At 55.6% G+C, this 26,912-nt stretch overlaps 2 protein-coding genes across 3 annotated transcripts; both read right to left on the bottom strand.

Annotated features, from left to right (window-relative positions):
* Positions 1–9,877: 9,877 nt before the first annotated feature.
* On the bottom strand, positions 9,878–19,913 carry SLC29A1 (solute carrier family 29 member 1 (Augustine blood group)). Of its 2 annotated transcripts, none has more exons than XM_060163006.1 (13): positions 19,854–19,913; positions 16,389–16,470; positions 14,427–14,508; positions 14,110–14,312; positions 13,866–14,005; positions 13,448–13,582; positions 13,256–13,353; positions 13,030–13,108; positions 12,490–12,587; positions 11,824–11,932; positions 11,490–11,575; positions 10,865–11,064; positions 9,878–10,538 (listed from the first exon to the last, which is right to left on the bottom strand). In XM_060163006.1, the coding sequence occupies exons 2-13, from the start codon at positions 16,415–16,417 to the stop codon at positions 10,427–10,429; spliced, it is 1,371 nt and encodes a 456-aa protein (XP_060018989.1). In that variant the 5' UTR covers positions 16,418–16,470; positions 19,854–19,913; the 3' UTR covers positions 9,878–10,426. The 2 variants fall into 2 exon arrangements, with proteins under 2 accessions (XP_060018989.1, XP_060018990.1); XM_060163007.1 differs by lacking the exon at positions 19,854–19,913 and adding an exon at positions 19,539–19,664.
* Positions 19,914–24,350: 4,437 nt separating this feature from the next.
* On the bottom strand, positions 24,351–25,161 carry MYMX (myomixer, myoblast fusion factor). Its single transcript, XM_060164204.1, has 2 exons — positions 25,136–25,161; positions 24,351–24,698 (listed from the first exon to the last, which is right to left on the bottom strand). The coding sequence occupies exon 2, from the start codon at positions 24,637–24,639 to the stop codon at positions 24,382–24,384; it is 258 nt and encodes an 85-aa protein (XP_060020187.1). The 5' UTR covers positions 24,640–24,698; positions 25,136–25,161; the 3' UTR covers positions 24,351–24,381.
* Between the last annotated feature and the right edge of the window lie 1,751 nt (positions 25,162–26,912).

Here is a 26,912-nt window from a genome sequence, read left to right as displayed (position 1 = left end):
TGCCTGTCAGCGCCGCACCTGCCGCCGCCCGCCCACCTTGACGTCATGGTCCAAAATAGGGGAGGGGCGGTGAAGAACGCGAGCAGCCGGCGTCAGTCTGCACGGGGAGCGCACTCGTTTTCATAGCCCCGTCTCTGCGCTTCCAAGACAGGACACCATCAAAAATAGATGTTGGGAATGCTCTCATGACGTAAGCGGCGGATCAGGGGAGAGGATCCCCACTGACCTCCGTAGAAACCTGTAGTGCAGGCGTCTCCACACCCAAGAGTCCCGGCCTCGAAGGACGCCTAAAAAGTGGCCAACCACTCCCACCTACGCTCCCAGGCTCGATCTCCCTTTAGAATCTTCGCTACACATTCCAACAGCCCGATAAGGGGAAGGGGGTCTTTTCCGCGGGCGGTGCGGATCGGAAGCCCAACTCTGGGCAGCCCGGGGAATCCCGGGCAGCCCGGGGAATCCCGGCCCTCCCGGGGGCAGGGCCAGCGTTTCGCCGCGGGGCGTGGCTCCGGCTGCTGGAAGGTTGCCGGCTCCCGCTGGCGGGGGACTCTTTGCCTGCATGCGGCGGAAGGAGCCACGGCGGCGGTACTGCGATGCTTCCAGCAGGTTCCAGGCCCGCCTAGGCGGTCCCGCCCCGCCCCCTTCCCTCGAGGCTCCGCCCCTCCCTCTGCGGCCTGGGCTGTGCCTCTGCGGCGGCTCCGCCCCGCGACCGTTCTGCTAGGATCCTGGGGTTGAAGTGGGCTGCTCTAATCCCGTTTACTGTAGGAAACTGCCGGGGGCACCCTTTACCCCACCTGCCAGGCCCAGCTAGCCCAGCACTGCGTCTGGGGTTGGGATTGACCCCACTTCTACCCCATCAATCACACGGGCTGTTGGGGCAGCTCTAAGGGCGCCGCCTTCAGAGAGCGGAAACTGGGGATGGGGTCGCTACGCGACGGACCCTCCCCAGCTTCTGCAGCCTCCCACAGGTGTGGAGCGCAGAGACGTGCACATCGAGTTCTCAGTCTGCTTCCTTTTCTTTTTTTTTCCCCCACTCTTCTTTCTGCAGCTGCTTAGATCTGGGGAGGGTCTGGTCTCCAAGGACCCCTCTGCGGGGTGGCAGAAGTTCTTGGAAGCAGCATGAAGACTCTGGCCAGAGTGTAGCCCGCTCCAGGCGGTTGGAACCACGTCGTTCCTCTTCAGCGGTGGCGCCGGAAGCTCCAAGCCATGGGCCTGCCCAGCGAGCTGCGGGACGCCGTGCCTCTTCTGGCTCTGCCCCTTTTGCGTTTCCTCCGGCTGGTGAGCTGTCCTTGCCTTTCCAAGGCCTCATCTTGGAAGCCTACTGGACCCACAGACCCTCCAGGAGATAATGGCCACCCCCTACGCTGTGACCTTGTGGATGTCCAGCAACTCCCTTCGTGGCCCACTTTGTCGGCCCCTGGCTTGCTGTGGAGGGCTTCCCCCACTACCACCCGCGGACCTCCCTCAGCAGCCCTGGTGCCCAGTCTTATTCTTTCGTATCTTCTTGGTTTATGTGTTCAGTTTCAAGGAACAAAGGACCCTTGCTTTCTTTTTCCTCGTCCCACACTCCAGACCTCATCAACCCTGCCATCACTACCTCAATTTCCTCTCCTTACACTTCCACTCCCCTTCTTTATGGTCTGGGAGGAGTCAGTGAGTGGGGGAAGGGCCGTGGTGCTGCTGCTAGGAGGCCCCCCGGATGCTGTGTTCCTGATGGAAACCTCAAACCAGGAGCGTCACCCCCCAACACACCCTCCCTCCTCCCCCTGGGCAGAAGGGGGCTAGTTAATTAAACACCTGCTCCCTGGTTCACAAAGAGGATTCACAACATCTCACAGTCCTGTGAAGAGGTGGGAGTGAATCTGCACATTCTAGAAACTGGGCGAGGAAGGCTTCAGTGAGTACCCCAGGATGGGTCAGCTCAGAGCCTTTGCTCCACTAACTCCCTTGCTCCCTGATCCAGAAATGGAGTGGGAATGCTGTTTCTTCTCCCAGGACTCAAGCCCAAAGCAGAGCAAGAATCACTCCTGTGGACCAGTGTCAGGACCAGAGATTCCTTGGGGGTTTCCTAATGGGAAAATCTCAAATCTCGCACCAGCACAGAAATTCTGCTTTCTCTTCCAGAAATCTTCAGGATGACTTCTCCAGCTCATTGACACTCACTAATCCCCTGTGAGCCTTGTCTGAGGATACAGAGATGCATAAACAGGACAAGGAGCCCTTAGCCCACTAGGGGGAGCTGCAGCAGACCAAGTGCGAATCAGAGCAGCTGGCAGCGAGGAAGAAGCCTCAGTTTCCCAGCTCAGCCTGGGCAAGGGGGCAGGCTCAGGGCTACGTGGCACAGGTCTACTCCCCAGCAAAGGGAAAGCATGGGAAAGGCACAGCCCTGCCAGAGGGACCACAGCCCAGGAACCCTCAAGGGAGGCAGGAGTCACTGAAAGTGGCCCTGCAGGCAGGGATTAGGTCACAGAGGGCCACAATGCCATGCTAAGTAGTTCTGACCTTAACTTAGGGTCAGGGAAGCCACTGAAGGCTATTCAAGATGACTTAACCCCCCCTGAATCCCCAGAAGCCTATTCCCAGCAGCATTTGCAACCCTTGATGTTCCCAAGATACCCTTTATTCCCGACCAGGCCTCAAAGACCCAGCCCAACCTTCTGCTGTTTGGAGGGCAGCCGGGTGAAGCAAGGACTGATAAACTATGGCCTGCAGTTGGTGGGCTGATCACTTGTTTTTGTATGGCCTGTGGATAAGAATGGTTTTTACATTGTTTAATGGTTGAAAAAACATCAAAGGGAAGATCATATTTTGGCATGTGAAAAGTATAGGAAATTTGAATTTACGTCCGTAAAGTTTTACTGAAACAAGCTCTACTTATTTGTTTACACGTTGTCTTTGGCTGGTTTCACACTGTAATGAGGGAGTTGATAGTTGTGACAGAGACCATATAGCTTGCAAAGTCTAAAATATTTACCCCCTTACCTTTTACAGAAAAGCTTTGCTGACCCCTGATCTAGCTAAAGCTAAGTAGGGCCTCGGAGGGAGCACAGACTCAGCCTGGACAGAGGCCTCCGGCTGCCGCTCGGACTGGGACTTCTCCTAGTTAGGAAGCACCACTGGCCTTTCAAGGAGGTCAGGGGGCCACTGAGGGGAGCTTAGATAAGGGGCCATGGATGAATCAAGCAACCGGAGGCATCAGGACGTCAGGGCCTATTTAAGCATGGGGAGTAGCTCTGGCTCCTTAACCCCCAGAACAAGCAGCCTTCCAAGCTCAGCGCCTGCCAGGCGTGCCCTGTCAGTTCTGGTCTTCCCAGTTCCACCAGGCTTACATCTCTGAATTCCTGAGCTGACATCCTCCTGGGCCAACAGACCTGACGTTCAGATATGTTGGACAGCTGAGCAGGTCTGCATGGCCAACCAGGGCTCCATCTCTTTGCCTCAGTTTCCATGTTCTACGGGGACATGTCTCTCTGCACCACTTTTGCTCATTTGATTGTTAGTATGTTATTTTTTGATGCAATGGCACATGGAAATTTGCCTTCATTTTCTGTTTCCTGGAGAGTTTGAAAAACGATTGTTGTGTATCGATCCCACAACTTGGTAGGCTACCTTACTAATTTTTAATTTGTCTGTCAGTCTTTTGTTGTTTTCTGGTACAACCCTAGCTATCATCTGAGAACAATGATAGCTTGGTTTCTGCCTTTCTAACCCTTGTATTTCAGATTTCTTGTTAAACTGCAGCAGCTAGGACCAGCAGAACAATGACGTGTGGAAACAGTGATTCTGGGCATCCCTGTCTTTCTTTTTTTTATTATTTTTTTTATTTTTTTTTATTTTTTTTATTTTTATTTTTTCATCCCTGTCTTTCTGATCGGAAAAGGAACACTTCATCATTGAGCATATTTTCTTTCTGCTCCTAACTTGTTATACATCTTAATCTGAATGGGTGTCAAAATTATTTTCTGCATCTGTTGAGAATATTGTTTTTAAAATTTCCTTAATCTATTTGTGTTTAATTTGTTAATAGACTAACATTAGACTGAAATTATCCATTTCTTTAAAGTTTTGTAGAACTCACCTATAAAAATGCCTGTTTCTGTTGTTTCCTATATGAAAATATTTTAACTAGGAACTCAAATTTTTTAATGGCATAGGTCCATTCAGGTTTTCTACTACTCCTTGAGTGAATTTTAATAATTTTTCTGGATGTTCCTTGAAAGCTTTAAAGATTATGGCATACTATTTCCTTTGACTATCTTTTTAGTCTCTGTTCTATCTCAAGTATGTCCCCTTTTTTCACTCCTAAAATTGTTTTTCATGTCTTTTCCCTTTTTTCCTGATCAGTTTCACCAACGATTTATCTATTTTATTACATAATTTGTTTTCTGCTTAATTCTTTAATTACTTTATTCCTTTCTTTTTTTTTTAATTTCTGCTAAACTTTTTCTCATTATTTCTACTTTTTGAGGGTCAGGTCTGTTGTTCTTTTTCTATTTTCTTAACTTTAATACTTAGCACATTAAATTTCATCCTTTCCCCTTTTCAGACATAAGGATTTAAGACTATAAATTTCTTTTCAAGTACTATTTTAGCTATATCCCACAAGTTTCAATATGTAGAATTTTTTATTATAATTCAGTTTTAAGGATTTTGATTCCCCTTATGGTATCTCTGTTGATCAGAGATCAGTGGTATCTGTTTAAAATGTTCAGTTATTTTTATATTATCTTTTCATTATGTTGTAGACATACAATGGTGTGTATGATACTGAACTTTTGTATTTGAGACATCCTTTGTAATCTAGGATGTGGTTAATATTTATAAACACCCCATGTGCGCTTGAGAAAAATATCTATTGATATTACCTAGTTGTTGGATAGGTCTAAATATGTTAAATCTATTAAATCAAGCCAGTTAATTGTGTTGTTCCAAACAAACAAAAATCCCACTTGGAGACTCCCCGGGACGAAGTTTGGAGAAGGGAGAGGCTGGAGGTGTGGAGCTCACACAGGGGTGGGGAGGCACGGTGTACACATTCTCTGAGGTAGGATGATAAAAGTGGGGCTGAGGGGAGGGGAGGACCACTCTGGGCTGGAGGGGTCAAGAAGTCTGTTTTAGGCATTGTGGGGCACCAAGGAGAGATGTCCAGGAGGCAGAGGCTGATGGCTGAAGTCATGGGCAAGAACAAAATCTCTCAGGGGAGTGGGGTGAGAAAGCCAGAAATTGTGGTCTAAGCCATTCCGGAATTGTAAATGGAGCACCTTTGGTAACCTCCTCTTTAATACCCATATCAGCGTGTCTTGACTCTCTAATGGCATAGTATCTGTGGCCTGGGGGTGTGACTGAGTCCTGCCTACCTGCCGTTGTCAGCCCAGCCCAGAAATGTCTGTCCTCCTCCTGCCGTCACACCCACCAGGCAGCGCTTTCTGTCTTGGGTGTTATTTAGTGTTCCAGGCCCCCTTTGACTAAGAAGCTAAAACGTAACCCTAAATTGGTTCAGCCCAGAGCAGATTATAGGCAGAAAAAGGTGCAGGGGGCGGGCGACACCACAAACAACCCTGACCTACTTAACTGTTCTGCCTGCCACCTGTCCTGCCCGAGGCACAAGTCACTGCTCAATGTGCAGGTCTCAACTGGCTGGATTTCTAGGTCATCCACTGGGCCCAGTGCCTGCCTGGCCCACCTGCACCAGATAAAGGACCGGTAGGGCTGTGGTACTTACTGCTGGTGGGTGGTGAGGAACTCACGAACAGGAGGCACTGAGGTTACACATCAGGAAGGACCTTGCTGGTTTCAGCTGGGAAGGATGTCAAGCGAGTTCAGGATCCTAGGAGGCTGGGATGTGAAAAGAGAAGATGCCTCTCTGGAATGTTCTGGAGGCTGGGAGGCAGGTGCACCAAGCCTGCATTACAGGCCCCCCTATTTCATGTACCTTTCCATGCTCTTCACTGCCTGGGAAGTCGTGTGTGTGTGTGTGTGTGTGTGGGTGTGGGTGTGGGTGTGGGTGTGTGTGTGGGTGTGGGTGTGTGTGTGAGAGACAGTGGGAGGGAGGGAGGGAGACGGAGAGGGAGAAAGACGAGGACTGAGACACACAGAGAAACAGAGACTTAAACTTACCTGGTGCTTTGCAGTTTACAAAATATTTTTCTATCCTTTAAACTTTTCAGCCTCGGTTTTCTGGAGTAAAACAGGCATGGCAATAGTCAGCACTCCATAGGATTATTAGATCAGTGGAGTCAGTATATGTACGAGGAGCGACAGGTGAACGTTATTCATTAACTCAGTGGAGTTTCACAACCGGGAGAGGTAGGCAAGGCAAGTAGTATTACCCCTGCTTTACAATTAAGCGGCTCCGAGATGGAAAGTGCCTGGCTCAAGGTCACCCGGACTTAAGGGTCAGTAGAGTCTGGACCCCCATCTGCCAGGGGTCAGATGAGAGGGGCTGCGTGGATAGAGGCTCCGCTCCGGCCAGGGGGAGCGCGCGTCACGGGTGACGTCACTTCCCCCTCTAGCGGCGGGCGGGGCTGAGCAGAACCCAGGTTCCCCTCGTTCGCGCCCCGGTCCTGAGGTTCTCGGCTGTCCCGCCCGAAGGCTGTGGCCGTTCGCACTTGGCTGGGGTGAAGGAAATGAGGCCTGGTTCTCGAAGCTTCGGGGGCTGAAGATGCGGGGGAGGGGGCTGAACGGCATGCAAGGGGAGCAGCGAGCCCACCAGGCTGAGGTCATCCTAATGACTCTTGGCACCACGTGTCTCTAGGGTCCTCATCTCCTGCACCCAGGCTCTGCCGCAGACCCCCTTAATTTCCTTAGCAAGCCGTACATGTTACCCCGTTTAAAGAACAAGGGATCTGGGCCACAGAGGATATAGGTGGCTCGTGCAAGGTGACACAACTGGTACTTGGCAGGCCCAAAATGGAATCCTAGGCTCTGAATCTGAACCATCACCCAACCCGCAGGAAGGCATGGGAGGGGGTAGCTGTCATGAGCAGAAGCCCCTGCTTTGTGGGGTCCCGCTGACTCATTTAGCACTTGCCCGGCTGTCTGGAGCCAGAACGTCAGGGGCTGACTGGCAGGTAGCACCAGGACCGCCGAAGCTGTGAGGGGCTCTAGTGAGCACATGTTCTCCCAGAGGGCACCCGTGCAGGAAGCCAGGTCAGGCGGAGATGAGCTGGAGAAGCCAAGCTGCAACAAAGGCCCCTGATGCGTTGCGGGGCGGAGCAGGGGGAACGCCGGCTTTGCCCATCTCCACACTCACTGCCGACCTGCCCCAAGAACCAGCCTGGCCCCTCTCCCTCCGACTGCCACTCTTCCAGTGTCAGGACTTGGGTTTCAGGCGGGGCCTGCCGGCCACAGCCGGGCTATCTCTTTAAGGTGACTCTGCACTTCTCTGCTCACATCCATTTTGAATCCCTATCAGAGTTTAACATCCTGAGGATAATTTTCCCAATAATTGGGGGTTTCCTGTCAAGCACCTGCTCCCACCATACTCTTTCCATGTTCACCCCAAAGAATACAAACACAGGTATATTGCAATTCATCCGTTATACCCGACGCTTCACTTCTATTTTTAAGGACGACTGCTAATTTTACTGGGGCTCTTAGCTTTTCAAGTTTGAAGCTGCAACAATTCACCATATTAAGATTAAACAAGAGGGAAATTTGTGTTGCAGTGGCAGCCACTCCAGGGAATACAGCCGCCCAATACATGGGGCAGAAATGTCGCACGGGAGGAAGGTGACGACCAGCACAAGTTTAGCCCTTGCCCACCTTACAGGGGAAAAGTGGTGAGGCCCCAGAGCGGCCTGCTTCCCACAGGCGGTGTTGTCTGCAGAGCGCCCCCGTGTGGCCGGGGGCTATCGCGGCAGTTGGGTCGGCAGGAGCTACTTTTTTTTTTTTTTTTTTTTTTTTTGCGGTACGCCGGCCTCTCACTGCTGTGGCCTCTCCCGTTGCGGAGCACAGGCTCCGGACGCGCAGGCTCAGCGGCCATGGCTCACGGCCCCAGCCGCTCCGCGGCATGTGGGATCTTCCCGGACCGGGGCACGAACCCGTGACCCCTGCATCGGCAGGTGGACTCTCAACCACTGCGCCACCAGGGAAGCCCTGGCAGGAGCTACTTTTCCTAACCCCTCAGAGCTCCCCATTCTCAGGTGAGGACACTGAGGGCGTGAGTGACACGAGTGAGACTCATATTTTTTGGCATTTGCATTAGAAAAAAAAATTGGAAGAGTCTAGTCACTTTCTTCATCAATTCCAGTTCAGAAAGATGCGACTGTAATCTAAATTTGTCCTTCAAGCCATTGCTGGAGTTGTGAGAAACCTACTTAACACCCATCTCTATCTCATGGGAACAGGCATTGAAATGAGTGCTACCACACAGCTGGAATCTGGCCTGTGAAGACTGTGAGGCTGGACAAACAGATGCAAGGAAGCAAACATCTTCGAGTACGTCTGGGAGCTTAAAGAGTGAAAACAGAGAATGTAGACCCAAACCTGAAAAACATGACAGTCTGGTAACTGGAGTTAAGAGCATAGTCACAGTTACAAAAGTTCTGAGGTGCAGAGGGAGAAGCAATGGTAGAAACTGGCTGTCTCTGGTGGTGGTAATCAGGAAATGTTTGGCGCGCCCCAGGGAGAGACCCGCCTGTGACTAAATATGTTTTCAGCTTATTCTGCTGCCGTGTGTGGGATAGGCTGCAGGAGACCTGGCAGGAGTCCTGAGAGGCCAGGCAGGAGGCAAGAAGCGACCCAGGGAAGAAGCACAGGGTCCCTGAGGGGCTGTGGTGCTGAGGAAGGAACCCAGTAGGACTCTCGGAAGTTGAGATGGAGTGAGAGGGAGCAGAGCAAGGGTGCAGTTTTCTCTCCGCCTTGTGGGCAAAGGGCACCGCAGGGACGAGAGAACACTCAGGGCACCCTCTGCTTTTGAAACTGACAGGAAAGAACACCTTGTTTTCCACCAACCTCAGATTCTGTACCCTGGTTTGGCGTGTACCCTGGGGTATTTCTGTGGACTCCAGTTCCCCCTATGATGATATATTCAACTCCCCTGTTAGGACTTCAGAGCTCATCAGAAGCCCTTAAAAATGTGCTAACAGCCCTTAATGAAGCCTGACGCCTTCAATTAAACTGTCAGAAATAAAGCCCGGACAGCAGTGCCAAGGGTGTGGGGGGTGGGGGCAGTGGCAGCCCAGAGGCCAGAGCTCCGGTTTCATTTCCTATCTGCAAGAGTCCTTTTTGAGAAGGGGGACCCAGCAGTATGGCCCCCTCCACCGATGCCTCTCATGGTCCCGAGCCACCGCACACCTCCCTTGGCCAAAGTTTGGGAAGAGAAAGGGGGCCCAGCTTCCCTGAGGACACACAGGCCCCTTGTTCGCCAAGAAGTCTGCCTTGACTTCGGTGTCAGGGCCGAGTGCCAGGCAGGGCAGAACCTTTGGGCTGCAGCCTCTTCCTGCTGGGAAGGTGGGAGCGCAGCCAGGAGCTTGGGGGGACAGGGTGGTAGAGCTGGTCATTTGTAGAGAACTCAGTCCCCAGGCTGCGGGGTGAGGACAGAGTAGAGGGGGTGACACTGAAGACAAAAGGAAGATGGGGCACTGTCTCCACCCCCAGGCCTATGAAACAAGGGATGAACCGGCAAAGGAAAATGGCCTTCCTCTGTCTCGGCCAACAGTCTGGGTGTCCTGGCTCCAGGCCTGTCCCTCCTCTGCGGCCCCAGCAGGAGGTACTGTAGTCACTCTGAAACTAAGAGGACCAACACCCACCCTCACCCCCCTGTCTTGGACCCCGGCCCAGTGCTGGCCAAGGCCCATCTGGGTCAGGCTCATCCCCCCAGACTCTCCAGGGCATGAAGCCATGGCTGGAGCACACAGGGAGCCATGGAGAGGGGGGGAAAAAAAAAAGAGTTTATTTAATCAGAGAGCCTTTGAAGGCACCTGGTTTGAGTGTAAAAAAAAAAGTCAGTAAAATGGCGACTGTACAGGGTTCATGATGGGCAAGAACATGGGGAGGTGGAGGGAAGAGGCACATGGGGAGAAGGGGGCAGAAGTATCAGATAAGACTTCAGAACAAGCAGTCCTGACCCCTAGCCACCCCTGGTACAGGCAAACAGGTAGACACATGACACACACTGAGACTAGGAGCCTCTGCCGCTCCGCCAGGCAGGGATTGATCAGAGCCAAGTGCGGGGGCGGGTGGGGGGAGCACATGAGCAGACACCGAGGCCGTGTCCCCTCCCTCAACTCTGACTCTCAGGCCCACAGTGTCCCCACCGTCCATCCTCAGAGGCTCTCTCCTCCAGGCCTGGATGCTGGGCCCAGCACAGGCCGTGAGACAGCAGAAGTCGGCTAGAAAAGAAAACCTCCAGAGGACCCCTGCCCATCCCTGAAGGAGAAGGAGGGCAGGAGCAGGCGGCCGGTGCCATCCTTCCGTCCATCCTCGGTCACACGATTGCCCGGAACAGGAAGGAGAAGACAGCCCCCAGCGCCAGGCCCAGAGACAAAAAGAAGGCCATGATGGCTCCGGCCGTCTCTGCCTCGGCTGGCTTCACTTTCCTAAAGGAGGGAGGGCGAGCCTACCTTAGGATGGCCCCTACCCCAGCTCCACCCAGAGCATCTAATTCTGCTTACCCACCTGTCGTACTTCCCCTCTTGGGGGGATGTGTACTGGGGCTGTCTCTACCTTTCCCTGGGAGCCCCTCCCTCACCCGACCCCTCTCCTACCCACCACTGCCTGGGACCCTAGGGCCAGCGGGCTCCTCTCTCAGCCTGGAAACCCTGAGCTCCAGGATCAGGAATCTTCTTTTGCCCTCTCTCCCTCTACTGAGTGTCCCCCGTTGGAGCACTAGCCCCCTCCTGAGACCACCACACTCCCCACTCACTTGGGCCCAAAGCACATGCAGAGACTGGCGAGATAGCCGTTGGAGAAGGCGAAGGCAGCCATGAAGAAGATGAACCAGGCATCGTGCTCAAAGACCACGGCCAGGTTGTGGCGGGGATGGACGTTACACAGCAGCAGCAGAGGCACGAAGGCCAGCCGGGCCAGTACCAGGATCGGCAGCCAGCGGCTGTCCTTCCCAGGCTGCGGAGACCAGGCAGTGTCTCAGTCAGGCTGCGCCAGCCCCCAGGGCACACCCAGGCCCCCAACCAAGGCCCCCAGGGCTCCATTTGGGGTCCCTCAGGATCTGAACTGAAATCTCAAAGCCTAGTTACCCTTCAGGGGTACTGCCTGGGAGGGGGCATGACAGAGCCTTCTAGAGTGCTGGCCATGTTCTATATCTTGACCTGGGTGGTGCTTATCAGGGGGGTGTGTATGTTTACTTGTGTGTGTACATACAGTCATTAAACTGTACACCTACAACTTGTACGCCTTACTATACGTAGATTGTGTCTTGGTTTTTAAAAAAGCATGGTCGCCTTTCCACCATACTTTCTTGGTTCCCTCTCTGGGTCTCAAGCTGGACTCTCCCCTCTCACAGGGTCTTGGTGCCCCCTTCCTTCACTTACCCACATGGTGAAGGCTGTGAGGCTCCGGCCCAGCCAGTCAAAGATATTGAAAGTCAGGAAACAGGACACAGGAATGAAGTAGTCTCCTGGAAGAGAAAGAGTAGATTAGGGAACGGTTAGCAGGTCCAAGAGAGGCAGAATCTACAACCCTGACCCTCACTGGGACTCAGTTTTCCCAGCTATAAAATGGAGAAGATGCTTCCAGCCCAGGGAAGGGCAAATGGACCAGGAGAGCCTGGCTGGGGAGACAGCAGTCCAAGCTCCCCTTCCCTGGAGTCCTAGCCCTGCTGGAGACCCTGTCCTTCCCCATCCTGGGAACCCATAGGGTCCTCACTCCAGGCGCTGGTGCCCGCAATGCTGGACTTGACCTCGGCAGCCACGGCAGGAAACATCCCAATAGTGATGGTGAAGACGAAGCAGACGGAGAGAGCCGGGACTAAGATCTGGAGGAAAGGGACTCAGGTCTGTGTCTTCATGGCGGTTGTGCGTCATGAAAGAACCAAGATTCCCCAAACACACACACACACACACACACACACACACACACACACACACACACACACACACACACACACACACACACACACACACACACACACACACACACACACACACACACACACACACACACACACACACACGAGAATCCAGGAAAGTGGCCAGTCTCCAGTCAGAAAGGGAGGGGATGGGGTCTTCCCAGGTGGTCCAGTGTGTAAGACTCCGCGCTCCCAATGCAGGGGGCCCGGGTTCCATCCCTGGTCGGGGAACTAGATCCCGCATGCATGATGCAACTAAGAAGCCTGCATGATGCAACAAAGATCCCATGTGCCGCAACTAAGACCCGGAGCAGCCAAAATAAATAAATAATTAATAAATTAAAAAAAAAAAAGAAAGGGAGAGGATGGGCAGTGCCGGGAAGGGGGAGGGTGGGGTGGGGAAAGGAACAAAAGGAGAGAAAGAGGGTGAGGGGTAGAAGGCAGGATGCCCAAGCCCCACATACGTTTTTGAGGATGGCGCAGACAGAGTGGCTTTTGTTGGCGGGCTGAGAGTTGGGGGCTGAAACTCCGGCCTCCTCTTGGCCTGCTTTTGACTTCTCTCCTGGGGGGTGACAGGTGGTGGAAGGATCTTCAAGTTGTGGGAAGGACAGAGCAACAGAGGACACAATCCCCGAAAGGGCTGGGGTCAGCTGAGGGTGGACATTCCCTTAACCAGTGCACAGCCGCGCCCTGACACTTAGCCCAGACGGCCTTCGAACTCCCACTGTGCAAGTCCCCTGACCTCTCCCAGGAGCCTCAGGTCAGGTTACGCCCTGTCCGAGAATCTGAAATTGCTTCCCAATGTCCTCAGGCGTTCAAGGCCACCCAGGATCTCCCCCCAGCTTCTCTAACCCAGCCCCTATTTACTACTGTGACCCCTCACCCCATCCCTGATCCCTCTCGCCTCTGGCATCACTGCAGCACGCTCATTCTTGCCCTCAGCTCATGCTGCCTCCCTGCTGGGCAGACTGTCCTCCACCCCAGCTTCCTCAGTCTCTTCAGACCTTTGCTAATGAGGTCCAGCTTGGTCTCCTGCTCCCCGGGCCCTTCGAGCTTGAGTTGCTGGTAATAGCGGTAGAATTCCTATCAAGTGAGGGAGACCAGGAAGGTGGATTCAGAAGCGGAATCTCCAGAATCTCCGCCTCTCCCAGGTTTCACACCCACAACACCCTTGATCTGGAGTCCTGGACCCGCCCTAGACCCCAAACCCAGTGTTCTCCAAGAGCTCACCAGCCTCGGCAGGCCCAGATAACAGGCGATCGTCAAAATGATAACCCCACAGGCTGTGATAAAATAGCCAAAGGCACTTTCCGACAGCTCCGAGCCACCTGGGGTGGAGGGTGTCAGCGATCAGAGACAGGCCCCCTCCCTTCTCCCCACAACACCAACCAGGGCGACAGGCAGACAGATGGCAAGACTTACTGGCGATGGCGCAGATCATGGCCACAGAGGCAAAGAAGCCTGCCAGGCCCTGACCACTCATGATGGGGGCTGTGTAGCTGGCGGGCAGGAGGCCGGCCAGGCCAAACAGGCTGCCCTGCAGGATGGCACCGAATGCTGGGGAACAGGGTGGGCATCAGCAGGGGAGGGAGGAGCCGGGTGGGTGGCCGGGGCCCCTGCAATTCCTGCTTTACTCCCAGTAAGTCTTGACGCTGAGCGGCCCTTCTCTCCCCACTCCCAGGGCCTCCTCTCCCACACCTGGTCCATGCCCGCTCAGGCTTCTGAATCCTGACCACCCAGAGGGAGGAAGAGATTTCTCTCTGGCCAACTGTGGGTGTGAAAGAAAGGGGCAGGTATGTGGGAAGATCTCTGCCCCAGGTCCCCACCCAGCCCGGCTTACAATTAATGAGCATGATCTTCATCATGGTGACGACAAAGAAGGGCAGAGCATCCAGGGGCACCTTCACCAGGATGGCAGTGATCAGGAACACCAACAGGATGGCCACCAGGCTGCCCAGGATCCGCACAGACTGGGGGATCCTGCCAGAGAGGCCACGACGGCAGAGACGGGTGGTAAAGCCAGGGGCTCAGCCCAGGGAGGGCACGAGGCAGTGAGCGGTCAGGGTGGGGGCCCGGGCACTCACCTCTGATGCAGGAAGGAGTTGAGGCAGGTGAACAGCAGTAGGGGCAGCATGGCACATAAGGTCATGACGTTGTTGAAGATGGCGCTGAGATAGGTCCGCTCTGGCAAGGGTGCTGAGGGGCCGGCCGAAGCCTGGATGTCCTTGCTCGGTTCAGCAGGGACCAAGGACGCGTTCTGGGACATGTCCAGGCGGTTTGTGAAATACTGTGAGGGTTGCACAGAGGAGTGTTAGAACCTCTCTCCCCGTGCCCACAGCACAAATCCAGGCCCTACGTGCCCAGTGGACATGCCCCTGGGAGCCCATCCCCCACATCTCACCGCAGTGGCTGTCATGAAAAAATTCCAGGGCAGTAGCGTCCCCAGACCCAGCATGAAGAAGATAAGCCAGACGGCTTTGTACCTGGGGATGGGAGAGGAAAGTGAGGCCAGGTGACTCACCATCCCACCCTCCTTCCCAAATCAAACCTGGGGCAGCCCCCTCCCCTTCTATCTCTCCAGCTGTCCCAGGGCACAGGGCATGCGTCCTCCTACCTGTGTATGTATGTGGAGGGAGAGGTGGCCTGGGATGGGGGAGCGGGCACAGATGAGTCCCGAGAGGGAAGGGGACCAGGGACATAGGACCGAAGGGCATGGCCCAAAGGACCATTCTCAGCCCCAAAGACTCAGGGGACGCTGCAGGCTTGGGAACCAGTGTGACCCACACATCCGGAGGTGGTTTTGGAAATCCTGCTAAAGGCTAGGGGTGGGAGGGTGAGTGAGAAAGCAAACACAATTCTTCCACCCCCGCCAGGCAGGCTGGAAGTGATTACACTGTCAGGGCAGGGCTGCGTGGCTCTCCAAAGAGGATTCTGAGGTCAGGAAACTCCCAGACCATTCTGGATCTAGGAGGGCAGGCAGGCAAGGAGCCTTGGGACATCTGGGAAGTGAGGGAGCTGTTTTTTCCTGGCCTAGACAGGACCAGCTTTGTAGTTTGCACCACATAGGAGAGGCCAGGAGGGATCAGGCCCCTGGACATCATCTGGGCCCCCGAGGGTAAATAAGCACCACCCAGCCTAGGCCAGGTCACTGCCCCAAGCCCCACCCCTCAGGGCCTGTCTGCGACGGGACAGCTTTCCCCAGACAGCCCTGGGCCCTCCCACTGTGGTCTCCACCTGTGTCTGCCGTACTTTCCCCAGAGCCCACACCCGCTTTCTTCACAGAGCTGGCAGGGACAAGCCCAAGGCAACGAGCAGACGGGTCTAGCCAGAGCGCAGGGCCTGGCCGCACCAGCTGGAGGCCTGGGTAGGCACCCCAAGTGGGCAGGTCTGAGCCCTGACAAGTTCAGCCCCCCCATCCCCCTCATATATTCCCCACCTTGAGGAAGAGAGGTGAGGCCTTGATCGAGAGGCCCAAAGGAAGGGAGCATTCCCAGCCAAGGTCCCAGAGGACAGAGGGCCAGAGTGGGGCTGGGGGAGTGCCACAAGGCCAGTGGAGAAGGGGAAGGGGTTCAGAGAGCTGCCACCAGATGGGGGTGCTGGGATAGGGTGGCAGGCAGCCTGGGAACAAAAGACACCGCGGAGGGAACCAACCAAACAGCTTGGGGCCTGTACTTACTATGTGTCCTTAAATTCCCTCCCACCCAAGTAAACCTCACGTCTCTTTTACAGGTGGGAGATGGTTTCAGAGACATAAAGCTAAGTGCCCAAGGTCCCACAGCTAGAAGTGGCCTAGTTCCATGGCCTTTGGCACAGGGGGACAGGATGGGCAGGGGGGCAGTGATGGGATTGGGGGGCCCGGGTGGAAGGCTGTTTTGGACCCCAGGCACGGCTTCATCAACCTTTTGGGGGCCTAGACTCCTGGGAGAACTTGCATCCAGCTACAACCTCTTCCCCCAAAACACACATGCGTGATCATGGATGCAGGTCTAACCGGAGGGAACTCCTAGGCTCCGGAGGTGGGGAAGTGAAAGGGAGGTCAGAGTGAGGATCAGGGTGAGGCAGAGGCCAGCTCAGAAACGAGGGGTGCTGCCAGATGTCTCCCCACAGTGCTGGCAGGAGCTGGAAGCTGCTGAACACTGGAAACTCTGACAGGCCAGGGAGGGGCTGCTGCCCCCATCAGCACCCATCAGCACCCAGCCACAGCACGAAGGGCCCCCACCCCTGATGCAGACCCAACTCATAGCTACCTCATAGCCGGAAGGCCCGCCAGTGGTGGCAACCCCAAATTCCAAGGCATATGGCATCCAGCCTCCTGGAGACCCCTTTCCACTCCCCTGGATTCACAGCCCAGGTCCCCCAGTACCTGTCCTGAGGCTGGTGACTGGTTGTCATGGTGACGGTGTTCTTGGTTATGCCTGGCTGATAGCCTCCTCCCTCGGTGCTTGCTGGGGGCAGAAGCAGTGTGAGGTCCTGTCTCGGCCCTGCTTCCCCACAGGCCTCTTCAGACTCTTGGTTGGGGGGTGAGGAGGGCAGGGCAGACAGAACGGGAAGGCTGAAGAGTCCGGAAAGCCCCACTCCCGGCCCTGCCTCTCAGGACTGCTCCCTCTGACCCCTTGGGCCTGGCCCGCTGGGCCCCCCTGCCTGCTCAGGCTCTACCTGGCTCCCGGCCTGGCCTGGCCACTGCCACCGCTATTTTTATCCAGCAGTTGAAGCAGTTTGTAAGCAGGGAAACAGGAGGGTGGAGCGCAGGAGGGAAGGAGGAGGAGGTATGGTTGAGAGGGAGAGAAGAACAGCTAAACGCAGGGGAGACAGCGGGAGGGGTCAGGGACAGTGATGACAATGAAGTGGGGACAGAAGGAGGGAAACAGAAAGGAGATAAGAGCGAGAGGATAGGGGGAGGGAAGAGGGAGGACACAAAACAAACAGATCCGCAGAAGCAGCAGCCTCAGGGGTGACGACCGAGGCCAAACCAGCGAGGCCTCCCTCCCCAGCTCTCTCTGCAAGTCTGACCTCTCTGCACTCCCAGGGAGCCCCTGGGCTCATGGTTAGGGTGGGATTTGGAGAGCCTGTCCCCTCCTGGGGGCACCCCAGACTCCAGCCTCTCTGCTGGTGGCACCCTAACCATCCTTTCCAGCCACTGCCCAGAGGCTCCCTGGTTCCTGGCCAGTCTTCCAGGAACATACTTCAGGATGTGTGTGGGGACCCAGCCTCTCCCCTGACCCCCAGTCCTGGCCACAGGGTCATCCCATCCCCCCCGGATTCCTCTCTGACTCACTCCCATGTCCTCTTCCCCTTTCTGAGAACAAAGTTGGAGGGAAGACTGGAGGGATGGGAGCAGAGGCTGCCTAGTCCCCAGGCATCCAGCCTCCTCCCTCAGTATCCCTTCCCTGCTCAGGCAGGGAGAGGCTCCCTGGCACCAGCAGAGGAAACAGCTTTCCCTCGGATGGCATAGAAAGCCAGGCAGGCGTGTGCTGGTGTGTCCCCAACGTGTGGGCCTAGCTCTGGAGCCAGCTCTACCGTTCTGGGCGAGGACTGGCTTCCTTGCCCACCAGGACCAGCACTCAGACTTGCCCAGACTTGCCAGCAGAAGGGTGGGGGCAGAGGGGGCCTGGGTGGTCTGTGGGAGGTGGTCCTAGCTCAGGCTCAGGCAGCAGGCCTTGTCCATGGGCTCCTCCAGAGTAAGGGTCTAGAATGAACGTGGCGGCACAGGGCATATCAGGAGAGAACCCCCCAGGCCTCACTGTGGGAGGGAGCAGCCCCATTCTGAGAAGCCTCCCCACAAACACAACCAGGGAGATAAAACCCAGCCCTGTAGCTTGGGAGATAAGACAGCTAGCAGTCTCAGCAGGGGAGCTGAGGGGGTGGGTCAACTCACAGGTGCAGCCAGTGCTCCAGGCCCCAGCCTGAGACCACAGCCCTGGGGACCCCAAGAAAGGACCGCGATGGGCCTTTCTACCCCCCCCTCCAATAATTCCTCTCAACCCCTTCCTGGGTAAACTCCAGCCTCTCCAAGGCCTTCCTCAGCCCCACAGCCCACATCTGGGCCACAGGACAAGGAGGGGAGGGGCAGACCCACATAGCTCCAGATGGAGGCGCTCTTCCTTTTCACAAATATTTACCGAAGACCTCTGCATGCCAGCCAGGCACTGTTCTAGGCACTTGGGACAGTGGTGAATGACAGTTTATACATTTTCCAGAAGGATGGGGACGAGAGGGCTCTACACTGGGGTGTGGGCAGAGGAAGTGAGGGGAATCCCCAGCTTCTCACCTCACCCTAACCTGTGCTCCATCCTCACCCTCCACAGGCAAGATTCCTGGCAGTAAAGAGCACGTGCAGCTTCAACGCGCAGGCGGGAGATGGGGGGGGGTGCGGAGAATAGAGTATCTCCCCTTCCTCAGTAAAATCTCTCTAGGCTCAGAGGAGTATTTCTTTCTGCTACACCCCTGCTCTCTGTTCTCAACTGTCCTCACCCCAGTCCTGGGCACAATTCAACTCCAGGGGCAGCCCGCTGCCCCTGCCCACATCCTGACGTTCAGCCCACCAGCCCAGGTATTTTGTTTTTGTCTGCCTTTGCCCGGCAGCAATTGGGGATTTGAGACCAGCTCAGAGCATCTGGTGCTCCTCAGCCGTGCCTTGGCCTGCCGAGATGAGGCCTTGACAGCAGCCACCAAACTGAGCACCTCCCCAACCCCAGGCCCCAAACACCTCTCATGACCCCAGCTTCCAGAGACACCCGTGTGGTGGCATCAAATTCACCACCTCCTTGGATCCCACATGGGGCCACCACCTGCAGATACCTTCTCCTGCCCTCGGCTGCCCTTGCAACCACCACAAGCTAGTACAAGACTGTCTCCACGAGAACAGACGAGGACAGCTGAAGTTCATAGAGGTTGAGTCATTTGCCAAAGATAACAGAGCTAGTGAATGGGTGAGCTGGAATTCAAACTCAATGTGCAGCTTACTCTAGGCTCCTTCCTGGGTGGGGAGGAAGGTATAAAGGCTGTTTCCCAGCCAGCCTCTTATACTGGGAGACAGGGTAACTCTACTCCAAGTAAGGGATTAAAACTAAGGTAGGGGTCGAGGTCACCTCCAGCCTGAACTAAGTGTCAGCTGTAAGGCACTCCCCCACCCCATTACACACACATCCTGGCAAGGAGAGCTTACACTGGCAGGAGGACAAGGCAGGAAGGTCTGGAGGTGATTGAGAGGAATGGGCAAAGGGACGGCCCCAAGAGGGGTGAGGGGCAGGGGTGGGACCAGCCCTCCTCCACCACAGCTCTCCCCTGGGAAGAAAATCTGGGGTATGTCTTTGTTCTTTCTCTGAGTGAAGCAAGGGTCCTCTCTCCGGGAATAAATGAGGACGCGCCCAGGAAGGGAGGCCAGGTACACGAGTTCGGCCAATAGAAGGCGGTGGTTAAAGAGACAGCTCCTCCACTCCCATTCCCTGCACCCAACGCAGTTAACGGCGCGGCCCCTCCCCAGTACCAACGACAAGAATTGATCGAGATTAACCTTCAACTCGCCCGCCCCTTGCAGAGGTCAGCTCCGCGACAACCGGTTTCAGGCCCGGGAGCCAAGTCGTCCACGCCCGCTCGGGTCCGGGTCCCCGCAAGGTGCCCCTGCGCCCGTGCCTCGGCGCGCCACGTGCTGCGCGGCTCCGCACGCTCAGCGTGGGGGCGGGGTGGGGCTCAGGTGGGGCCCACCCCGCGTCCCCTCCCCCGGCCGCTCAGCTGCCAGGCCCGGCCTCCCTGCTCTCGTGGCAGGCGGCAAGCGGCGCCTTCCACCCCGGCGACCCCCGGCCCCCGGCCCCCAGTCCCCGGGTAGCACCTGCTGGGAAGGAGTCCTCCCGCGTGGAGGTTTGCGCGCTTTCCCTGCCCCTTCCCGCGCCCGCCTGAGCACATTCAAACCCGCCCTCCGTTCGCCCCGCCCCGGCACGCCCCGGCCCGCGCCCGCTCTTCGGCGTCCGCCGAGGCCCCGTCCCCGCCCCCCGCACGCCGGCTGCCGGCTCAGAGGGACCCCCGACTCGAGACCCTCCGCCGCCTGGCCTACACCTTGCACTATTTCTGTAGATAGGACCTCTGGGGGCGCTGCCACGCCAAACCCTGCCCCATCACGGAGCACGTGGGGCTGGAGGGTATAGCAGCACACTGGGTACCCCCGGTCTCCGCGCTGGGGTTACACAAACTCCTACACAGCTGTCTCGAGACACTCCCAGCGACAAACCCGCTCAGACAGATCCGGACGGCCCCCGCATCGCCCCTACACCATCTCAGACGTTCTGTTATGGCTCCCCAAGCCCCCTCCCACACCATCTCTTTCACACTGCCCCTTTTTCCTTTCCAGCGTCCCCTTCCCTTTTCAGTGCCACTTTCTTCGAGTCAGACTTTCCTTTCCTCTCCCCAGACCCCACGCCGGGGATCCCTCCGACGGAATCAGCATGATGTGTGACCTGGGTTTTCCCACACAGATCCGCTCACCGACAACTTTGACTTAGCGATGTGTGTGGCGTGGTGGGGGGAGCCACAGCCCTGTAGCCCTCTCATGATTCACGCTTTCTAAATCCAGAACATTGGAAAAGCTGAGGCACAGCTGGCAACGGGAAGAGAAAAAGCCCGTAACAGCTTTATAGCCTGAGTGAATCCTATGGTCCTGATACTCAGAGGTGGAAGCCTTGCGGAGCCCCATGTCCTCCCTGGCTGAGGAGGAAGGGGGTGGGCATGCTGAGGAATGATCAGTCCTTCTTGTACCTCCAAGGGAGGGGGAAGGATTCCCTCCTTTTTCGTTGGTCAGTAAATCTAGGGGATGGGGGGATCACTGCCCCTACAGCAGCCCTCACTATAGGAGAACAATCCAAAGGCTAGAGAGATGCTGAGGACAGAAAATCCAATTCACCCCCCACACCCTTGCCCCAGTTACCCAAGAGGCCTGTACCCTGGAGAAGCCATAGGCACTAATTAACAATTAGCAGTACTAACATCGTAGGGATAAGGCAGAGTCACGCCTTCTCCGCAGAGAACAGACTGGGCTCTGACGGGAAGGGTAGTTTTTCTACTTAGGATTGATCAGTGGATGCACCCCAAGATACTCAGAAGGGCTGTTCCCAGCCTACTGGCTCAGGGACCCACAGAGACATGACATACCAACATCTCCTGGTCTTAACCAAACAGAGGGCAGGAAGAGGGGTATGAGTGGTATTTTTCTAGGCACTGCCCCATGCCTTGAGGGCAGCTTCATGTCTGGGTCTCCCTCCCCCCATTCCTACCCTGTGTTTGTCCAGCCTCTCTCTTCCTCTCCTGGCCCTCTTCTCCCCTTTTGCTCGGCCCCTGTCTCTCTCCCCATCCTCACTTCCCGTCTCTAAGTCTGTGGAGGTGGCAGGCCTTCGTGGTCAAATGGATCCCCCAGGCTGGTGGCCATTGGCTGCAGCTGTGTGCAAAGGGGGCTGGAAGTGGAAAGAAACTGGAGGGAAGTGGTGAGGGTCACAGGCCAGACAGCGGAAGGCTGGTTTCCCTCCCCACCCCCGCTGAAGCTCAGCCTGCTCACTAGATGGCAACAGCCAGGGTTGTTATTGCTGGACAGAAGCCTGTCTGGCACTCTCCCTGCCTGGGCCCCCAGCCAGCACCCCCACCCCTCCAGAGCCACCTCCCTACGCAGAGATGGTTGCTGGGTGCCAGGGCCCTCTGCTGGACAGCCTCGGAGCCCGACTCACAGTGGCCTGTGCCCTCCAGGCCCAGCCAGTCCTTGTCACCCTCTGCCCAATCTTTTGGCTCCCTCAGGTCCCGGGTACAGGGGTAGGGTGTGAAGGGCTGATCCAGCTGCACCCCACCCCCACCGGATCCCCCACCTATTTGAGCCTGTGGCTTGCCCTGATTCCCTCCTCCCCCTTCCAGGCCCCAAGCCTTCCTCATCACCTCACACAACCAGTCCTATCCTTCCCCAGCCCTGCCTCCATCTGTGTTTGCTGGAAGTGGATTTGCTTGGCTCCGCAGTTTGTCACCAACTCGTCTCGTGACTGTTATGTTCTTAGTCCTGTTTGCGACTCTATCTCTGTGGCCCTCTGGCAGGCTGGGACTAGGGAGAGGCCAGAGAGGCAACTTGCCTGAGTTGCAATATTTAAGGGGGCGCCCAAGTATTCCAGAATCCAGATAAATAATGTTTAAAGGCAATATTTTTTTAAATCAAAGTTAATACAAAAAAAAAAGAGAAAAAAATCCATGATGAACAAAACATCAACTAAACTAAAGCCAGAATCCGGCCCTCTCAGGGTCAGACACCCTCAAGTCCCTCACCTTTCTTGTGGGTGTGTACGGGGATCAGGGTTCAGGAAGACTGGGCTTGGTTTTCCAGCTTCATTTCTCAGACCTCTGCCCCTATCCTCTGCTCTGGGAAAGTCTCCGACCTTGGAGACAACTGAATGTGGTTAGGGTAGGGTAGTCATCTCACCACGGCCTCCAAAGTCTGGGAAAATGATCTCCTCCGCCACAAACCGCAGTTGCAGACTCCGTTGATTTCCCCCGCCCCACACTCGCAGACCCCGCCCCCTCGCCGCGGCCCCGCCTCTGCTCCCAGCGCACCTGCAGGGACTGCGGAGGGCTTATCCGGAGTCCGGGAGCGCGGACGGAAATTCACAGGCCTCCATTTGGCCTCCTCACTTCGGGACTGGGGCCGTCGTCGTGGCCGGAAACCGCAGTCCGCGCCGCGTCTGACCGGTCTATACCGCCGGGCGGCAAAGGGGCTGCAACGGGCGATCCCGGCGCCAGCCCCGCGCCTCGCGGCTGGCTCGGTCCCGCCGGCGCCGCTCGGGAGTGAGGAGCGCTCCGGAAGGCCGGCGGGAGGGGAGGCCCGGAGCGGGCGAAATAAATAAAGGCGCCCGTGACCCTGGAGGGGACCAGGGGTTCGAATCCCCTTCACCCCGCCCCTCCCCCGGGCCACCTTCCCGAAGGGGTCGAGCACGTGCACTGGCTTTTCAGGACTCCGGGAGGAAGCAGATGGTGCCGGGGTGTGGGGAGGCGGGGGTCTGGCGGAAAAGCCCGCTGGGCCGGCTTGGGGGCCCACAGCTCTGGTCTCGGTTCTTCCCCCAGGCCAACCTTCTGAGGGGTATGCTAACGGGGTGAGGGTCCTGAAAGGAGCCTGTACTCCTCACTTTCCCACTTTGAACCGAGAGCCCAGGACTCGCTGGAGGAGGGTGGGAGGGAGGAGTATTGCATGGGAACCGTAAGCAAATTATCCGGAGGCTGGCATGCAAATACCTCTGACAGCTCTTATTTGATCCCCGAGGGGCCTCCCACTGGGGAGGGGAAATAGGTGAATTCCTCAGATCACACCCCACCCACCCGCTACCCCTTAGATCCCATCCTGAGCAGAGGACCCCTCAGGGGTATGCATTTCTACACTGCTCCTCTGGGCGGCTGCCCACAGGGTCCCTCAGCAAACAAATCTCCCTCTTCCCACACCACTAGCTGCGAAGAGTGTCCACGCTTGCTGGAGGACGTTTACCTCCTTACCCTGAGCTGGCCAGGCAGACCCAAGACTGCTGGTTTACAGTGTAATATACTCAAATTAGGCAAGTGGACGTACAAACCGAGAGGGACAATGGAATAGGTAGCAAAAGGAAGCCTTGAATTGTTTCCCCATCCCACCCTCTGGACAGGTTCGACTGTCATGCAGTGCAGGAGTGTGACAAAGACTGTCAAAGACATCCCAGGCATTCAAAGCAACAAATATTTATTGAGCACCTGCCGTATGTATGCTGGGCTTTGGAGGCAGGACTGACTCCCTAGGGAACCAAGGTCTTACTACTTGGTAAATCACGAGTCAAAGACAGACAGTCTGGATTAGCTAGGTTAAGCATTGTCCCTCATTGGACCTCATGTCCCCATTTGCCTGCGGGTGGGGGTGGCAGAGGGAGGAGAGTCAGTTCCTCTCCCCTCACAGGCCAGAGGTAATTAGAACCGTTCTTGGAAAAAAAATTAAAAAGATGGGACTTCCCTGGCGGTCCAGTGGTTTAAGAGTCTGCACTTCCAATGCAGGGGGTGCAGATTCGATCCCTGGTCCGAAACTAAGATCCCACATGCTGTGCGGCCAAAAAAAAAAGAAAAGAAAAGTTCTTGGGAAGAATGCAGGGGCAGGGAGGGAGGGATAATGATGGGTTTTCTGCTAAATGCAGAGCATCCTTCCAATCATCTCTGCTGGGAGTCGGGGGCGTGGGGAGGCATGTCCTGGCCGGACCCCTCTCATGCTCTGTCCCCCACCATGTCTTCTGCCCACTGGGCAGGCTGCAGTCAGTGATGGGGCCAGGACTGTCTTACTCCAAAAGAAAGCGTTTCAGTGGATACAGCTGCTACCAGGATTCATGGCCTCATTTTTGGGAGGCTAGCCTGTCCCTCCTCTCCAGGCGGGCCACTCTGGAGGCCTCCCCAGCATCCGGCGGGTGTCTCTGGCTGAGGACAAACAACAGACAGCCCAGCAAAGCCTCTCGCATATCCTGAGAGCCCAGGCGGTGGACCAGCCGGCGCAGCAGGGGCAGGAAGTGCCGGCGGGCAAGGCGGGCAGCAGGCAGCAGCAGGCGGGCCAGCAGCGTCCGCAGCAGCAGCAGCGGGAGCAGCAGAGTGGGCATGGCCAGTGACTTCCAAGGCGATCTAGACTCTAGGCTTGCCTTTCCTGCTCCCTCCTCACCTGGCAAAGACATGAGGTGGGCAGGATTTAACCCCCGCTTCAGTTTATACCCTCCTGCCCCCAGATACCAATTCACGGGTCATTTTTGCTTTCCAGATGCCCTTGCTTTGGGAAGGGTGGCTGGGTCAGGAGGACACTCACCATAACCCAGATGGAGACAAACAGCGAAGGCAAGAGTAAATTCGGGGCTGGGACCTACAGCTCTCCATTCCCAGCCTCCAGGGGCTCTTACTGTCCCTTAAACCCTCCCTTCCTCTAGTCACCCCCTCCTCCTGTGCACTCTCAGTCACCTGACATTCCCTAACCCCTCTCCCTCAATCCAACAGGAGTTCTTCCCTGGGCAATTCTAAGTTTTCTTTTCAGGGACCTTGATCCACCCAAACCAGACACTTCCTACCCTCCCAGTGCCCCACCGCCCACAGCAGCCCAGCTCTCACCAGCAGGGACTGCCGCTTAGCATCAGTGTCCAGCTGAATTTGCCTGCAGGGGCTACAGTCTCACTGGACACTACCCAGGGCGGCGCCACCCAGCTCGGCCCCACCCAGGACAGCTTGCCTGGGTTGGGGGAGCAAGGAAGAGACAGCTGTGTTCTGGCACCTGGTATGTGGAGGGATGGGGGCAGCTGGGCTGGAAGAAGTGATGCAGGAATTCCTCCTGCTGGGTGCAGACCTCAGAGTCTGCACTGCACTTTCTAATGGTGTGCTCTGAGGCACGTTGATCCTTCTGGGTTCCAGTCCCCTCGTCTGTTACCTCAGTAATTGGGAGGAGTGACTGGAATGGGACAATGTATGAGACCCACTGACCCAAACCTCAGAAGCAGTAAGGTTGCAACCCACACACCGGGCATGCTCAGAGTGGCCGAGATGGAGAATGGACCGGGGCAGGCATTGTGGGCCCTCTCCTGGAATAGAGGCGTGAGGTCACAGTCCATATCATAGCTGGACACAGCTGGGCAGCACTCCCACTCAGGGACGGGAAGAGAGATACCCACGTCAGGACCCTCTTCACCCACGTTTTCTCCCAAAGATTAAATGGAGTTCCATGAGATAGTGAGGGAGAGATGGCCCAGGTTTGTTTTATTTTGTTTTTAAATACCTCATTCTGACATGTACACACTGCTATATTTAAAATAGATAACCAGGGACTTCCCTGGCAGTCCAGTGGTTAAGACCCTGCGTTTCCAATACAGGGGGCACGGGTTCGATCCCTGGTCGGGGAACAAAGATCCCACATGCCACACAGTACATCAATCAATCAATCAATCAATCAATATTTTAAAATAAAACAAAATAAAATAGATAACCAGCAAGGACCTACTGTAGAGCACAGGGAACTCTGCTCAATATTCTGTAATAACCTAAATGGGAAAAGAATTTGAAAAAGAGTGGGTACATGTATACGTATAAATGAACCACTTTGCTGTACACCTGAAACGAACACAACATTGTTTATCAACTATACTCCAATATAATATAAAAATTTAAAAAAATAAATAAATTTTAAAAAATACCTCTTTTTTTTGTTTGTTTGTTTTTGGCCGCCCAGCATGTGGGATCCAAGTTCCCTGACCAGGGATCAAACCCGCACCCCCTGCATTGGAAGCACAGAGTCTTAACCACACCCTCATTCTTCTACTTCATAAAATAGGTATAATTTCTGCCTTGATGGACTCACATGAGATAATGGCCATGAAAGGGTTTTATAAGAATAAGGACATGGGAATATGATCGTTTATCATCAACCCACCACCATCCCCCATTAGCATCATCACCATCTCCTAAACCATCAAAGGCCTTGAAGAAAGAAAACTTCCAATTTTGTCGAAAAGGTCTGTCCCCCTTCTTCCTGGAGGAAGCTGGGCCGGGAGAGGAGCCAAAGTACAGATGTGTAGGTTTGGTCTTCCTTTCCCTCCTGTCCCTTCCTGAGGAGCTGTGATGGTCATCCCTGGGCTGTGGGTGGAACGTGTATTGAGTATGTATGTGCGTCACGCCTGTGAGTTCATGATCTCACTCAATTCTCACCATCACTCTGCAGGGGAATGATTATTATGACCTTTGTACAGATAAGGAAACTGAGGTTTAGAGGGGTTAAGCAACTTACCCAGAATTACAGCAAATAAATGGCCGAGTCTCCCCCTCAGACCTGCCCCTCCCTCAGGCTTTCCCCTTATCTGTAAGTGGCAACTGCCTCTTTCTAGTTACTTCTGGCCCAAAT

Source organism: Lagenorhynchus albirostris, chromosome 10 (assembly GCF_949774975.1).
Source record: "Lagenorhynchus albirostris chromosome 10, mLagAlb1.1, whole genome shotgun sequence".
NCBI lineage: Eukaryota > Metazoa > Chordata > Mammalia > Artiodactyla > Delphinidae > Lagenorhynchus > Lagenorhynchus albirostris.
The sequence above is the reverse complement of the archived record's forward strand: the minus strand, read 5'-3'. Positions and strand labels throughout refer to the sequence as shown.

Bases quoted from the DNA above. Each gene is read 5' to 3' on its own strand.
- SLC29A1 (XM_060163006.1), bottom strand. From the start codon at position 16,417: ATGACAACCAGTCACCAGCCTCAGGACAG. The intron at 12,588-13,029 runs GTCTGAAGAGAC...GTCACCCCCCAG, and splicing joins GCTGGACCTCATTAGCAAAG to GAGAGAAGTCAAAAGCAGGC. The intron at 11,576-11,823 runs GTGAGGACCCTA...TTTCTCTTCCAG, and splicing joins TGCGGGCACCAGCGCCTGGA to GAGACTACTTCATTCCTGTG.
- MYMX (XM_060164204.1), bottom strand. From the start codon at position 24,639: ATGCCCACTCTGCTGCTCCCGCTGCTGCTGCTGCGGACGCTGCTGGCC.